The sequence below is a fragment of the Aquila chrysaetos genome, chromosome 1 (assembly GCF_900496995.4).
Source record: "Aquila chrysaetos chrysaetos chromosome 1, bAquChr1.4, whole genome shotgun sequence".
Taxonomy (NCBI): Eukaryota; Metazoa; Chordata; class Aves; order Accipitriformes; family Accipitridae; genus Aquila; species Aquila chrysaetos.
Window position 1 is genome coordinate 33647834 of NC_044004.1, and position 17122 is coordinate 33664955.

General features: G+C 36.0%; 1 protein-coding gene across 1 annotated transcript in view; it reads left to right on the plus strand.

The window, feature by feature from the left end:
- Positions 1-16115, plus strand: part of MICU3 (mitochondrial calcium uptake family member 3) — a 58347-nt gene extending 42232 nt beyond the window's left edge. The window contains 3 exon segments of the mRNA XM_030010668.2: positions 3439-3547; positions 4528-4685; positions 13155-16115. Coding sequence (XP_029866528.2) covers positions 3439-3547; positions 4528-4685; positions 13155-13265 — 378 coding nt within the window. The 3' untranslated portion in view covers positions 13266-16115.
- The last annotated feature ends 1007 nt before the right edge of the window (positions 16116-17122 follow it).

Here is a 17122-nt window from a genome sequence, read left to right on the forward strand (position 1 = left end):
TAACTACGCTAAAAGGTCTGCACAGCTGTCAACATTCAAAGCCAAGACAGTGCAACTGAAATGGTATAAAGCTCTTTTTGCATGCTTCCCAGCTGTTTTTTGTTTAGGGTGAAATCAAGATTTCCATATATATGGAAATATGAAAAAAAAGTCACTTTGGGGCTTGTATAACAACGATGTAAGTATCACTTGGGTAACTGAAAAATAACAACAGTCATAGGTATAGAGAAGTACTTCTTTGAATGGCAAAGGTGAAGTTGATTAAGTAAATATATATACACTTTCTTTTAAACACAAGGAAGTATTCTTTGAAGTTCGTCTCTAAGTCTTCCCATGTCAGTGTTCTGATAGCAAGTCTTCCACAATAGTTTCCTCTTCTTGATCTCTGGTGGGACCATCAGCTAAGGAAAACTTCCACATAGAAAGCTGTGTCACTCGGTTAGAGGTTTGCTTATGCTGCATTCTAGGAACTTCCTGGCACTTGACCTGTGCCATGTATCTGTATATCATGTGCTATACCTCTATTAAGAAAGACAAGACATTGCCACTTTCCATAGCTCCATATCACTGGCTTGGTAAATGTGCTGTCAGTACAGTGGAAGAAGTAAATCCCTGTGACATCTCTTGTGCTGGCCACAGGGTTTTGAGAATGGGATTTTGCCTCTTATTGCCATGGAGGCGTTTTTCATATGTTTGCACTTTTACACCTGTAATAACATTATAATCTGAAAATTATAAAATGTACTCTATTTTATTACAGTGGTACACTGCAATACTATTACAAACCAGAGGATTCCATTTAGAAGAAAAATTAGTCTAGCCTGTAAATAGGCAGCTACTCTCACAGTTGGCAATGTTAATCTTTCAGGGCGCTGTATGTAGAAGCCTCTAAAGCAACATGATGATCATTTGGTGTACTGTAGTCATGTTAAAATGTTCAGTTGGCATGCTGCCTGCTCACAGGATGTTTTCCCCCTTTTACTAACCATATGCCAAGCAGTGATTCATTTAAGCTGGCATCTTGAACCACTACAAATATCAGCTCCTAAAGAAAGTCTATGCATTTTTAACAGCACTGGTGCATTAATATAACAGTTTTCTTTGCTGTAGTAAAATATAATCTGTCCAAATAAATTAAAAAGTTAGCTTACTTTTACATAGGAAATAAATAGTTTCCAGTAGGAAGATTCTGGGATATCTACACGTAGATAACTTCCTATGTCAAAATGCAAAACATATGACAAATACAAAATGTTATTACAGTTACCAGTTGAACAAAATACAGTCCTAGGAAGGGAGAGAGACAGCAGAGTGCTGTATGCCCAACTCTCTTTGAGTGTCATTTTGCCTGCCTTTCTGCCTCTTTTGTGTCCTTTGCTGTTTCTTCTTGAGAGGAAATAAACATGTATGATTGCAAATTATTTCAGCAGAAATTGTAGAACTCTTAAATGAAGCGAGATATTTTTCTCATTGCTAAAATGTTGTGGAGTATGTACAGTTCAGCCATGGACTGCAGGTGTGACTCCTTTATCTCCCTGCTTCATCTCCAGCATGAATCTCCAACTCATGGCAGCAATTTTCATCACTACTAGAAACACAAAAGCTGCAAAAAGACTGGTTTGTAAACCAGTGCCTCTCAGCCTTTCCTACACAAGGGCTACTTTCCATCTAGACTGATCATCTCCTGTCTAGTTACGTGGAAAGAGCCAGGATTTTTACAGTAGCCTGAGCTCTTACAGTGTCCCACATTCAGAATCTTTACAGATAAACTGGTACAAATTAAGGGTTTTTTAAAAATTGTTGTGAACGTAAAAATGTCAGCTCAAGACTTTGAAGGCCATATTCTATTATTGCTGTTTTGCCATAGTACCCAAGGGTCCTAGCTGGGGACTGAAGTTTCACTAATCTAGGTATTTCACAAATATGTAACAAAATTATTCCAGTCCCAGGGAGTTTTCAGTCTAACCAGAGTGCAAGAAAAGGAACTTGGACATAATCTATTAGATGTCAAATGCAATGAAACAAGAAGACAGAATTGGTTAGTATTAGTAAATAAAGCTTTTAAGATTAAAATTTAAAGGAGAATAAGGAGGTGGTTCTGCTTGTGTCTGTGAGAGTTTCCTCCCAATTGCAAAGGATGAAACAGAGAACAAATATGCTTGTTGAGAAAAGGAATTCATGATGGAGATGGGTCAAGCTCTCCAGTCAAACTGTTTATAAATCTTAGTAGAACTTTGGTAGGATCACTTAAGCAGTGGTTTAAACCTCAAGTGGGTAGAGGCCTATTGAAGTCTTTTATTTTAACAATATTATGTTGCTCTCCACAGTTACCACAGTACTTGCTGTCTCATATGGGTTTATGCCCAATCTCTGTGATTTTCTCCTTTGCCACAAACCTACTTCAGTATGTTTTCTGTGTTCCACCATACCATAATGACTATGTATATCTTTGAGGAGAGACATAGGTCAAGAATTTAGTTTGAATAGAAAGGCTCACAGGTCTTTCTATTGTCTTCAGGTTTATTTTCAGAGAGAAGTAGTTAAATAGGATAAAAGGATAAAAGCAGACAGAAGAATAGCCAGGAATGATAGTTAAAGGAGGCCAGGGAGATCAAGGTTTGATGAAAAATGCCATCCCATGTTCAGAATGGCTGACAGACTATGGAGAATGAGAGATAGACGATGGTCCTGGCTTAATTCAAAGTCTCTGTTTAAGGTCTCTTTCAAAATTGATTTAGAGGTAGTTTATTGGATCTTTGGATTTGTAGCTGAGAGAAAAGCAGAGTAAATATAAGGAAAGAAGAAGAAATAAGCTCTTTTAACAACAACAATTTCAGAGAAACTTTCACAGAAGATATTCTGAAGTCTGGCAAAATACAAAAGACTTTTTAAAAACCTGGACAAACCCTGCAATACTTGATGCTTGGAGTATCAGCTGAAGAGACTTCGGTGTCTAAATCTGGATATGTAAAAACTTCACCTTAAAAGTACAGAGCTTAAGTTAGATCATAACAAGTATTTATGAATTCATTCAATGTATTTATGTGAGCACACACTCTCACATATAATAGCAGTTTGCAGGTTTTCTGTAGTAAACATACTTCGATACTCATAGAAACCTAGACTTTTATTCTCAATTGTTGTGTCATAATAATCCTGGAATTCTTAAAGATTGCCTTAAGCAATGGAACAATATTTTTGACTGCTTTTTGGGTGAGAATTGCTATCCGTTGCAGTGGCAAAGAGGAAAGACATCTTGCATTTTCAGGAGACTCCAATTCTTTACTTTATTGACTTTCAGTACAAATCTCTATTTTTTTCAATGGGTGTAGTATCTATTCTTAAATGAAGTAGACATATGTAACTGCAAGGTTTATTTATTCAGTTGTCATCACTACTGATAATTCTTATGGTGCATATTGTTCTTCCATTTTTTAGGGTATCACTTTTGATGAGTTTAGATCATTTTTCCAATTCTTGAACAACCTAGAAGACTTTGCAATTGCAATGCAAATGTATAATTTTGCAAGTCGTTCCATAGGTCAAGGTAAGTATTTGTATTTTTGTAAAAATCTGTTGATAAAGATACAGAACTGTTGACAAAAATACAAAAATGTTTTGTAATTCCTAGTTTGTAGTTTTAATGTCTCGGGTAAAAGGCTAAAAAGGCTAGGACTCCAGCTTTGAGAGGAGAAGGCTCAGTCATATCGTAAGAAATATGGTAAAGCTTTACAAAGTCATATAAGTGGTGTATAAGCTGAATGCAGAATAGTTGGTCATCAAATCCTACAATACAAGAGTTAAGAGGCACTTCATGACATCAATAAGAGATCAGTTTAAAGCAAACAAAAGCATTTCTTTACACAGTGGGCGTCTGGAATCTGGCCTTATACGAAGGTTGTAGAAGGAAACAGTGTCAGAAGGTCCGAAGAGGGATTAGACAGATTTTTGAACAAATCAGTAAGTGGGTGCTGAAAGAACTAGGCAGGTATGTACTGACTAAAATCCTTAATACAACAGCTGAGGTGCTTGGGGAGTGCAAGGTGAACAATATGTGAAGTGGTCAGACTTGCATGCTCTCCTCAAGTAGCATCTTCATGGGGTCTGACGTAGTAACACCAGCAGAGTCCTACCTCATGTGGCCTTACCAAAGGGGTGTACTGTTTTCTCTGCGCTCTGCTTCTTAGGTTCTGGTTTGTGTCAATTAAGTAGATGCCATCAGTATATATGTAACATAGGTTTAATTATAATATGATCTTCTAATTTTGTTATTGCATATAGGATAGTGTATCGACTGTTACCTTTTGTGTAAAATAATTGATACCAATTAAGCAGTATCATTTTGTATCATTTGAGAACTACTTGGTTTAGAACTGTGAAATTCCATCCTAATTTTCACGTTTTCTTATTTTTCGAGTGTTTAAATGTGAAAACTCAAGTTAAAAGTTTACTTGTATTTCATAATATGTTGTCCACAAAGTAGGATTAATGGTTTGGTTTTTTTCTTCTGATGTTCTCTTTATACAGATGAATTCAAACGTGCTGTGTATGTAGCCACAGGCGTGAAGCTTTCACCACATTTGGTGAACACAGTGTTCAAGATTTTTGATGTTGACAGAGATGACCAGTTGAGTTATAAAGAATTTATTGGCATTATGAAAGACAGACTCAATCGAGGGTTTAGGGTAAGGATTCTAATTTTTATAGTTATCTTAGTTGACTTTACTACTTACCACTAGCACCTGTAGCACCGGTAGGTTGCAAACCAACAGTGCGCATGTTTAAAGATTTATGTTTTATAGAAATCCTGAAGTAGTCTGTAAGATAAATTGCTTCTTAAATTCTTTATTTTTTTATTAGAAGGCAATACATAGAGGACATAATGTACCTTTATAGTACACAAAACAACTTGGAGATGAGAAATCTTCTGCATACTGTCATTCTTCTGTATTATGTGATTGATAGATTGGCATTAAGAATTTTAACAAGGGTAGCAATTATGTCTGGGTTTTTTGCAGGGAAAAGAGAGTTTGTCTCTCTCAAACTTGGGCAGTTTAGTTAAAGGTCAACTGTTGGCTCTTCTAAAACATAATTTAAAATACCAAGTGTTGATAATGACTGTTGGAAAGAGTTGCAGCAGAAGATAGTTTTAATTTTCAAATAAAGAATTAGTGAAGTGGTGCTGAACAATGCTATATTCTAGTTCAAAGTTGCTTTTGATAATTTAACCTTGTATCTGATATATTAAATTACAAGAAGCTAGAGGACAGAAAATTACTGGCAGAAAATTTTCATAGAGAACAAGCTTGTAAATCATGCTTTCCCTTTTAGGTGAATGTATAGGCCTTGCTGCCCTCTTCAGGTTCTGTGTAGTACAGGGGAATTTTATAGTAGCAGAAAAAATTTTATTTAGAGTATTATTAATAAAAGTCACATTTTTTTCTTCATATGACAGGGGTTAACATTTTTAACTAAATGTAAAATGGTGTTTTTCCTGACAACCTAATCCCTTAGACATAACTCTTGAACTGTATTATGGTTCCTAAATTCACATTTCAGTATGTTATTTCTGTAATACAATTTTAGTAATTTTTAGTTAGCTTCCTAAGTATAATTTTAGAACTTTCTGTGAAGTGGTGTTGAGTCTAATAGTTTACTTGTTATTTTTGTAGTATTATGATCGAATGTAAAATGTGGATAACAACCATTGCATTTGTAACAAACTTATTTCCTTGTTGGTCCTCAATGCCTTTTATTATGGTGTGGGAATGATGATTGTTTTGTAACCGTTTCAAGATGTTCAGCTATATGTTTTAATTGTTTACTAATTGTAAGTGTGCAGTGTATGTTAATTTAACCAGAAAACAGTCTGCGTATGAAGTAATTCTTGTAAATGTACTACATGTTTTTATTTCACAAAATGCATGACAAAAATCACATATAATCCTTAAGAATCTATATCATCCACTACTATTCAGTCTTATGCATGTATCTTTCTTTTGCCTAGGCCACTATAAAATATTCCAGTAGACTGTAAAAGAACTATAAAGAATAGCCAAGGATGTTCTGAAGAATAGCACCGTCTTTTATAAATGATATGTCTAATTTTAATTAGGTATGAGATATCTCCTGGATTGCATAGGAGATGATCATTATTTGGTCCTAAAATTCAGTTATATTCAGACATGCCTACATACAGACTTGTTAGACTATTCAGAAAAATGCATTCTCTTCACTAATCAATAGTATTCCAAGACAATTACAGTACCAAATTTAGGAATTACAATTTTCAGTAAGTTTTCGTAAGTGTCACACAAACCGGATTTTTCCAAGAGTGGGTAGCAGTAAAAACTCTGCAAAAAATTTGCCTTTTCAGTTTAATAAACACCCCCACACACACCTCCCAATCTTGGTTTAGAATGAAAAGAAGAAAACACATAAGAACCTTTTGCCCAGAACAAATTGGCAGAAAGTGTTACTAATTGCTTCCTATTGTTTGTTCATTAAAAGTTCCACAGTATTTAGTGTGGTCAGAACAAGTAAAAGTTTACCCTCTTGCTCCTACAATGTGGAGGGCTCAAATATTGTCTTGTGCTAAATCAAAACTAACAAATCACTAACCTTTTCTTTGTTAATAACTGTGTTTTGAATCCATATTAAGATTTGGTCAGTTCCATTATACAGATAAAAGAACATTATAGCTTTTGCTTATGCAGTATTTTGTAGCAACATGGAAATTTTTGCCATGAGCAATTTGAACCTGTTTATAAAGTGTAAATGCCTGATTTTAATGTTAAGTATCCTACAATTAATGTCTGCCCAAATCAATGTAGTCTCTGATTATCACTCTAAAAACACCTAAAAATAACAGTTTAAAATAGGCCTATGATTTGAAGTATGATTTTACAATTAACATCTTATACTTAGTAATTCAACTTTTTAAAAAGTTGTTTCACTGAAATGTTTGCCCAGAACAATCTTGAGGGCATCACAGAGCTTGGTACTAGGACCATGTATTTTAGAAAAGGGCATTTTGTAGTTATGTAGTCTGACTAAAGCAAACATATTGAAGAGCAAAGAGTGACACAAGTCCAATGAAACTGGAGTTCTGAAAGGTCAGTGAGTACCTACCAGCTTTGTCTTATTTAAAAGCTTAGCCATAAACTTGAGGAAGGTCAGGTACTACCCTTTATAGGAACATAATAAATATTCATTTTAACATATATTTTAGATATGTTTTGGGAAAAGTAAATGTCTTAAAGAGTTTATCAAATGAAATTTCTCTCTTTCTGGAATATAGTATTATAATCTGAAGACTTTTCTGGTTTTAGTAGTTTGAAACAAACTAGTTTATTAAGCTGCCATCAAGTGGTCGGTCAGAGTATTGCCATAAACTTATTAAAATGTGCAGACATGAAAAGCTTTATTTTTTCTTGCTGTTTGGTTTAAAATAGTTATTTCTTTTCTTTTTTTTATTTAAAAATATATAAGAAGATTCCCTTTCTTTATAAATTCCATTTTTAAACTGAAAGATTTGGAACTTAATGACTAAATGATAAACATTTTACCTAGCACATACTATACTGTATCTTCAGCTATTTGTCACTTAAAGCCATTTTTTTGTATTTTCATGATACCGTTGTCTTATGCTTACCTCTGGCTGCCTTCACATGTTGTCTGCATCTGTGCACTTCTCCATCTTCTGCTCCACAGGGCTACAAACCTATACAGAGGTATACTACTTTCAAATCCTGCGTGAGGAAGGAACTCTATAGCAGATAAATGACGGTATGTGTTAGCCGCCCAGTCTGAGTGTGCTGGCATGCTTGCAGGAATGGCTGAATGTTAAACTGTCACTGCTATGTTTCCTGTTTCAAAATTCCGGAGTAGGTTATCTGACTGTAAGCAATGTAGTAGCTCAAAGCATCACGCTGTGTTTTTGACTGAAGCAATAGAACTTTATTCTGAAGTTGGCAATGACTGACTCACGCTGTCACTGTTTTGTAAGCCAGCTGCAATTTTGTGCTATGTTTGGAATAGAGAAAAGTATTCTTTCATAGTTTCTGTTGCTGTTTTCTGTCTGTCCTGTGACCACTTTTCACTAATTTCTCAGATACCTGTAGCTAATAAGTATTTACCAATGAAGATTGCAAAGGCAATTTTTCTTTCTGAGAGACTGTTAGTAACTTGATCCTACTTTGATTTATAGTTATGCTTTTGAAAACAATAATGTGGTCTTGGCACTATTAATGCTATACCAGCAATTTTCAAAAATAAGCACTGTGCCCACACGTGACCACCATGCCTGCTTCTGCATTTCCACCACATGAATATTCATTCTTACAATTAGATTGTACTGTGGAGTTCAGTGTAAAAACTGTGGTGTGGATATTCTGGAGCCATATTGTGAAACTGTCGCATGGTAGACAGCAGAAATGTGTTAGCAGACATTTCTCTTCTTACATAAAGCAAGAGTTTTCTCCTTTTCATTTTAAGATTTTGGTGCCAGCACTTTTTTCCTGTTTATATTTATAGACTTTGCAGTAGTTGCTACGAAGACTGCTAACAGCTAATGTAGGTTGCAGATGTATTACTTTGCAGTGGGGAGAAGCAGAAAGATGTACGCCATGACGAACAAGGCCTCATAGCCAGTGGTCTGCTGTGAGTGGACCCCGTGGAGTAGCCAGCACATCTCACGTGCTCCTGAGCCAGGAGAGTTTGACTGTCGTTCCCCCGCTGTTTTTAATTCTGAGGCACAATATTAAGCTGAGACTTCTTGTCTAATAACTATCTTCAGATGCCTCCGTACATCAGCATATTGGCATCTGACCTTCTGAATCATCCCCTTTCCTATCATATGCCTCTCTGAGCACGTGTATGCCACTGAGCATGCTGGGCCTCTGGTTTAAATCTTTCTTCCCTAACTCTGAAACAGCATGGCAGGAAACCGAGGAGTGTAGGTACACTAAGCAGAAGTTTCTTGGATCCTGTTTATCTGGGGTGATGGCTGGCTTCCAGCACAGTGGAAAAGCTAAGTCTGTAAGGATGAGAGGTGGGGTCCACTTACTCAGACTGGTAGCCCACTGGCTCACCAGTCCCACTGATGTTTTCCTTTTGTAGACCCCTGTGCAAGATAGGTAAGAGAGAGGGAATATATCTAAACTGTTGACCTCTTCCAATGCCACAGCATGTCATGTACTCCAAACTGTGTTCTTTGGGACTCTTCATGCCATTTTCTTTTTTTCAATGAAGTGTCACATCTTTTGAAGAGGCTGGTTCTTTGAAATTCATCAGTGAAGATGGCTTGGGGCACGTCTAGGCTTATGTAGCTGATTTGTCCTCCTAGAAAGAAGACAACTTCTGTTTGATCTGCATACATGTTCATAGGATTATTTCTTTATTATTTTGATTAACTATTAACATTTTTAAAGTTATACTTCCTCTTCATGAGTATAACCCAAATACCGAAGCTTTTTACTAATATGTGAGGAACAGAGAAGGAAATTTGATCTTAAGAAACAAAGCATCTGGTTTCTAGGAAGTGGGACTGTGTACCGGGAAGTGTAAATGACTAACAAAATAGTTAAACCAACATTTTAGTAATCCAGCTCATCAGTCACATAAGAGGAAATTCATGGCTTTAGATTAATTTTATGTAACTTCATCTCTTTGAAACTTTTGACTTTCAAAACTTCCTTTCTTCTTTTCCCATGTCTTTTTAAAAATCATTCTTAGGAGTACTTTGTCTTTTTGTCTCTACTAATTCTGCCACAACCTACACTGTAGTTGCATATCAAGTATTGTTTAAACTGTAAACTTTTCAAGATATGGAACAGCTCTTACAGGAAAATATCAAAATGCTATACAGTCATGATGCTTTCCTAGTAATTTCAGTGAAGGGTATGTGACCAAGTAGAACAAAATGCAGGGACACAAAAGAATCCAATAACTAATCAGCAAGCCTAATAAAATTAGCTTGGTGACAAAAAGAGAGACTGTGGTAAAAGCATCAAATTTACATACATTGACACCTTGACAGAGATCTGAATTCAGGCAATAAATTACTTCCTTCGTCTTTTGAGATGGAGTAAACTGGGAGAAAAATATACAGTGGAGATTTATAAAGGGAGGTTTTGTTCACTCTGTATAAAGTCATTCTCAAGAAAAAAAATTTAAAGTTAAATAATAGTATGTCTACACTATGCACTGGGAGACAGACACAGAAACCAGGTTAGTTCTCAGTGCACTGACCTGGCCCAGTGCAGCCTCACTAACATAGTGTAGAGGTTGCTGGTTATTTACCCTGCTCTTTTTCCCCACTAGAGCTCCTGGATGCTCTAACAAGAATGCTTCTGGTACCTAAGCTTGCCTGTGTAGGTCTGTTTCAGATATCTGTTCCCTGTGCACTCAAGAATGCAGTGTAAACCTCAAATATGTAAAATTCCCTCTTGCCTGCAGACACATTCGTCAGCTACTGCTCTTCACTTGAGCAACTGCTCCTTGTCTTTTGTGATGAATTACAGTAACATATCTAGTTGTTAGCTATTCTGAGTTCCTTTTTGTGCAAAGTGTTAATTAACTTGCAGTATTTCTTCAAATTTGTTGTAAATATTTATTAAAGTTTGTTGCAAGTGTCAGTTAATGGAAATGGAAACTTTAGCTGAAACACATGTGAAGTGATTTGGAGTTAGTTACTGCGGAGGAGAACGGAACTAATTCTGTCTTTGCTGTACAGTGTGGAGTGAAAGTGAATTTACATAATTCTAAAAATTATTTTCTATTATCTTATAAATTGAAAAGATAATAAAGACAGAATCATTGGAGATTTGAAATTGAACAATTTCAATTGGGTAATTCAATTTCAGTCTGATGTACAAAAAACCAGATAGATGTATGTGAAGTACAAAAATCTGCTGCAGTTACATCCCAAAGTTAGGTGCAATACAATAACTCTTAATTCTGCTTTGTTCCAAATATAAATGTACAGATCATTGTCTGTGGTTTGATATACTTTCTGTGGTAAACGTAGAACTCTCATGAAAGAGATTAAGATACTTGGCATACGTACCATAGATTATACCATACTTTGAATCTGCACCCTGAAAAGGGATAAACAGCACATTGTGCTGTACATTACATATCTCTGAATTGCACTAATGCAATTTACTTAACAGTGTAAAGAATGTTATACCCTTATAATAAATAATTAAAATCTCTCCTTGGGGATCAACTGTACAAGCTCTGTGTGGTCCAAACAGCTGGCAATGTTCTTGGAGAGCTTGAGTTTCTGCATTGCTCTCCCTGCAGGGCACACAGCCTGACTCGGCATCAGCAGGTACTCCTTTGCATGTACTGTAGGGAGAACAGAAAAAACATGTTAGTAGGGAGCTGCTGAACAGAGCTGAGAGGAGAGCTCTGCTTTGAATGCCTTATGGAAGGGTTATCTAGGAAATTTCTAGCAAAACCCTTTCAGAGTTCATTTCCGAAGAAGGATGCTAGAGGCCAACTTCAGGAGGGATTCGAGTCCATCTGAAAGTACTGTTGGCTAAACTACTTGTGTGTTCAGTAACTGTAATAGATATTTAAGCTATAATTCCAATTTTGTTCACTTCTAAAGTATTGAAAGTAAATACTGTATGTCACAATTGTAAATCTAGAAATTAAGTTATATGTCCCCGTAATGTCTTTAAAATCTTAAGATTTTTCATTAAAAGAACTGTTTTCTAGTTGTTCTGAATTTTGTGGGGTTTCTAAATTTCTGATTGAAGGTTTTTAGGAAGTAATAGTTAATAGCTGAAACCAGTGTCTTGGGACTGATTGAGGAAGGATGTTTCATTTTAAGAAAGACATGAAAGACTGAAGCATGGATTCAGAACCTCATTTCTAGTCAAGTTTCAACAATAAATTGCTGTCTTGTGTAAATACTTCATTCAGTCAAGTGAGATTAAGATTTCCATGTAGTTAATATTTTGAAAGCTTTTAATTTCCACTGGTTAATCAATGGAATGTGCTTTTGTTAAATAATGCAATGCATTTTGCAAGTAGTACAGTTTTTTCATAAGATTGGCTATAAATCTCAACTAAATTATGCATTCGTGTAAGTGTTGTTTCTAATATTTCATTTAAAGTCTGGATTATATACTGCTGTGGATTAGATTGTTTCCTGAATATTTACAACTTCTGCATAATGTTCTATGCTTTTTAATTTTAATAATAAGAATAAATGGAAAGTAGGCTTTACTCTCTAATGGTTGGTTTTATTATACTGCAATGTCACAATATTTTTAACTTCTTCACTCAGTTCAACCAAAACAAGCTATCAGACAATCTCTCACCTTGACACTGTAACCATTTACCTCTGGATACTGGACTTAATTTCTAAGATGGATTACAATTTAAAATTACTTTTAAATGCTTCTGACTTATCTACAGTTACAATTCCTGTTCCTTACTTAGCCTCTTTCCCCAGTTGTTCTAATACTTAGCCCCTCTCCATCTTTCTGTACTTACTATAAAAATAGGCTTGTGAAATTAGGAACAGCAGAAGAAATAATGAGATCCAGTGGTAACTACAGACAACATAGAGTCTAGTGAATCTCCCAGGCCAGCGTTTGGCCAATATTCCTCTCCATTTGGTGGGCACTTACTAATGTCAATTAAGTACAATGCAGTTTAGGATTAAGGTAGCCTAGTATAAAGAAGCTTTCCTATCATCTCCCTGTTTTGTATTTGGCTTTTGCTAATGCCTCAGTTTCATGAATATCAATAATTTTCTACGCTTTTTATTTGGTGTTAGAGGTGAATTTTTAGTACAGCGTCAACATGAAGAAGCAAGAAACAAAACTAGAGAGAGAGTAGTACATACCTGAATAAAGACAAAATCTTTCTTACAGGTTTTAATATACATAGGCTATTTGTTGAACGCTAACTGTGTGCTGTGAGGTGAGGATGAATTCTGAATACTTAACCTGTGTATGGATTTATAACCCTCATTTTACAGAAGTACTTCTGAGCCATAGAAGTAGCTGATCTTTCATGATTTTAATACTAAAATATGTATCTAGTTTGTATGAGTCTGAGTCAAATTTAGTGTAATATTAAGGAATTTAGTGAACAATATCTTTTTCCAATTGTATGTTTTTCACTTTTCACAGGAGACTCCAAGGAATGGTTGGAAGGAATATTACTCTTGTGTGATGACTGTAACCAGTGAACATCTCAGAGATCTATGGAAGCAATTTCGGAGACGAGATATGCTGAGATAAAGGAAGAAAGAAGGAATATCTGCACTGGTTAGAACTATTTATTCCTATGAATTCTTAATGAAGAACAAACTAACCCAGGTGAATCATGAATCTTCCAGCTGCAGTAGAAAACACAGGACTTCTTTTCCACTTAATGTAGTGATCATTAACTCTTATAGCTGCTTTTCAGTATGTATTTTATTTAAACGATGAACTACAACCTGATTGGCAGAAGTCTTTTTTTAAGAACACATTTTGAATATTATTTTTTATTATTTTGAGATACATTTGTCATTGGAAAGAAAACAAAAATAAGTTTTACACCTTGGTAGGCAAACGTTTTGGCAATGAAGAGAAACTGCCCACATCAGCTTAGACTGTGAATTTGCTTTCAGAAAAGCACTATTAAAAAGTTTGTGCTAAATTGATAATGACAATACATTAAGTAGCATAACAATTATATACGGGTTGAATGTACAAATTAAACTCTTAGAAGCTAACAAAGCTGTTATTTTAAAAAGAATAAAGCTGTTACGGTTATAATGTGAATGATAGGTATTTACCTAGGAATGGTACTGTATGGACTATAATGTTCAGATTCTCCAAGTCTTACTACTATGTTTATTAATTTATCCTTTAAAAAAATAGGACAGATTTTAAGATGTCTTACAAGCAGTATATTATAGAAAAGTCAAAATGTTCAAATTCACATTAAGTAATACACACTTTGTAATGTTTATTATAAATTTTATTGCCATATGTATAAATTCACTGGTATATTTCTGGTAGAGTAAAACTTCATGTGTTTCTTGTGAATAGTGCACTTTTATATGAAGTAAGACATGGCACTGAATAGAAATTACCATTGTCTAATTTGCTACTCTGGAATGCAGTATCTAAAAAATAGATAAATAACTTGTGTTTGTGTCAAACAAAAAAAAACAAAACAAAAAATGAATGCATGCAGCAGTACAGAGCAACACTCACCAAGTAATATTATTTGAATATTACACATCAAATATTAGACATAAATTGGGCGTTACAAAGGTTATGGAGGCTACAGGCAATGAGCAGCCACCATGACCTTTCATGCCCTGTAGGTTTAGAAGTTACAGAAACAGTGATAAGTACACTGTTACATTTGGTTTTCATATTCTCTACATTTTTTCTTTGCTATTCAGCAGCAGCATTTTTCCTTAGTCCCTTTCAAGATGATCATTAGGTGGTGGGAATTAAACCCAAACAAACACAAACACCTATTTCTTATATTGTTCCTGAAAAGGTTCACTGGACATCAAATAAGTCTATTTATTTAGGAACAATGTGCCTTGAAATATTTCTAGCTGAATACACACACACTAAAACTAATGTCAATAAATTGTTACCAGAAATGCAAATATTTGGTGGAGTCTGACAATTAAAATAGAACCAAAATAATGGTTTTACATCTTTTATTACTCCAAATACCTGTAAGCAAACTTTTCAAAATTGTATTTAGTGCACATGTTGCTCAAATACCATCTTACATCACATGTGAATGGAAAAGATGTATAGCATGTGTGTAAGTACACCTAAGTTTAGAAATGTTTAATTTATAAGATTTATCTCTGCTAAAAAATCAAAACAAAATGAAAAGGAATGTGTTTTTTAAGAAATTCTGCTCTGAGAATCTTAGGAAAAAAATGTGCTAGCTGTGGCTTTTATCTGAGAAAAAGCCAGTTCAGAAAGCTTTTGAAGGATGCTACTGTAGTTAATATTTCATGATAAATACTTACCAAATTTCCACCTCAGCATCCTTAAACTACTGACAACAAGAAAAATCAAATAAATTGGGATGAAGACACAACAGAACATGGATAAGCTGCAATCCCTGTGTGATCATTTAGGGAATTAATTGTATTCAATGTATCGTCTTGGTACGCAGAACTGTCTCACTGCTTCTTGTCAGCATATGCAAAACCCAATTTGCCGCTTCAGTGATGAAGGACAAAAAACAGGAAGAAAGGATAGGGAGTTATTGAAGAGGTTCCCCTCCTTCCTCTTCATTCACTACTGCTCACTCACAGTGATCCTCCCCTTGGAGGAAGCAGCGACACCATCATAGTTTTGCTCCTCCACTGCCCTAGGCAATAGTGCACTTTGCTTTTATGGCTGGCTTGAGACAATTTTATCATTTTTCTATATATTTCCTAACTATAGTCACTTAATACAAAATAGAATGTGAAGGTGTCAGATTAGTTTTTAAGAGTATTTTTTCTCATATTTAATAATAAGTTATTTAATATAAATATGAATATATGCATATAATATTATTGTTTATTTCAAAATAAATGCACCTGAAACTAATTCTGTTTGCAGTGTATATCATTCAAATTCTTTTGTCATAAAAAAATCTTTTTTTCTGTAACATTAATGTACAAGCGTTTTGAATTGGAGCATCTCACCATCACAAAAAATACTCTTTTTTTGGTTCTTTCGGTCATTTCTTCAGATAGCTTTGCTTTTCTGCCACAGAATTCTGTATAAAAGAGCTGGAAGTGCAAGGACAAACAGGTGAAAACAAGGCAGGGTAATGGGACATGCCATCTGCTAGAGAGGCACCCCTCGGATAGGCAGCAGTCACTGTGCTCAATAACACCTTATTCAAAATCCGTCAAATTCCTGGCAGCAGAGAAAATTTGTATACTGCAACTAAATTATGTGATAGTTGCGTAAATGAAGGCTTTTTGTAAAACCAGCTGTTGTTCTCTTCTGTAAGTTAAGTGTAATAATATAAGAAGATACTCAGTGGATGCTTAGGAATTGCCCACTGATGCCCAGACCAGCTGTAAATTGTGATAAAATGGTAACTATTAAACCTGCACCTTTGGATAGCTTTGTGATACTAACTTTTGTCTGAGCTCTGATGAATTCATAGTTGCCAGCAGAATATCCTGTACTGCAGGCTGCTCCCTGCTCATCTTCTGATGTTTAAAATCACACTGGCAGTTTCCCTCCTTGCATGGAAAAGGCTGAGGTACTTAATGCCTTCTTTGCCTCAGTCTTTAATAGTGAGTCCAGTTATCCTCAGGGTACTCCGCCCCTGAGCTGGAAGGCAAGGACGAAGAGCAGAATATACCCCCCTTAATCCAGGAGGAAATAGTTAGTGACCTACTACGCCGTCTGGACACTCACAAATCTATGGGACCAGATGGGATCCATCCAAGAGTGCTTAGGGAACTGGCAGAGGTCCTTGCCAAGCCACTCTCTATCATCTGTCAGTGTTCCTGGTCAACAGGGGAGGTCCCAGAGGGCTGGAGTCTTGCCAGTGTGACTCCCATTTACAAGAAGGGTCGGACGGAGGATCCGGGGAACTACGGGCCTGTCAGCCTGACCTCGGTACTGGGGAATATTATGGAACGGTTTGTCTTGAGAGCACTCACATGGCAAGTCCAGGATAAGAAGGGGATTAGGCCCAGTCAGCATGGGTTTACGAAAGGCAGGTCCTGCTTGATCAACCTGATCTCCTCCTATGACCAGGTGACCCGCCTAGCAGATGAGGGAAAGGCTGTGGATGTTATCTTCCTTGACTTCAGCAAGGCCTTTGACACTGCCTCTCATGGCATACTCCTTGAGAAGCTGGGGTCTCATGGCTTGGACAAGTGTACTCTTCACTGGGTGAAAAACTGGCTGGATGGACGAGCCCAGAGGGTTGTGGTGAATGGGGTGAAATCCAGTTAGTGGCCAGTCACAAGTGGTGTTCCTCAGGGCTCAGTGTTGGGCCCTGTTCAGTTTAATATCTTTATCGATGATTTGGATGAGGGGATCGAGTGCACCCTCAGCAAGTTGGCAGACGACACCAAGTTGGGAGGCAGGGTCGATCTGCTTGAGGGTAGGGA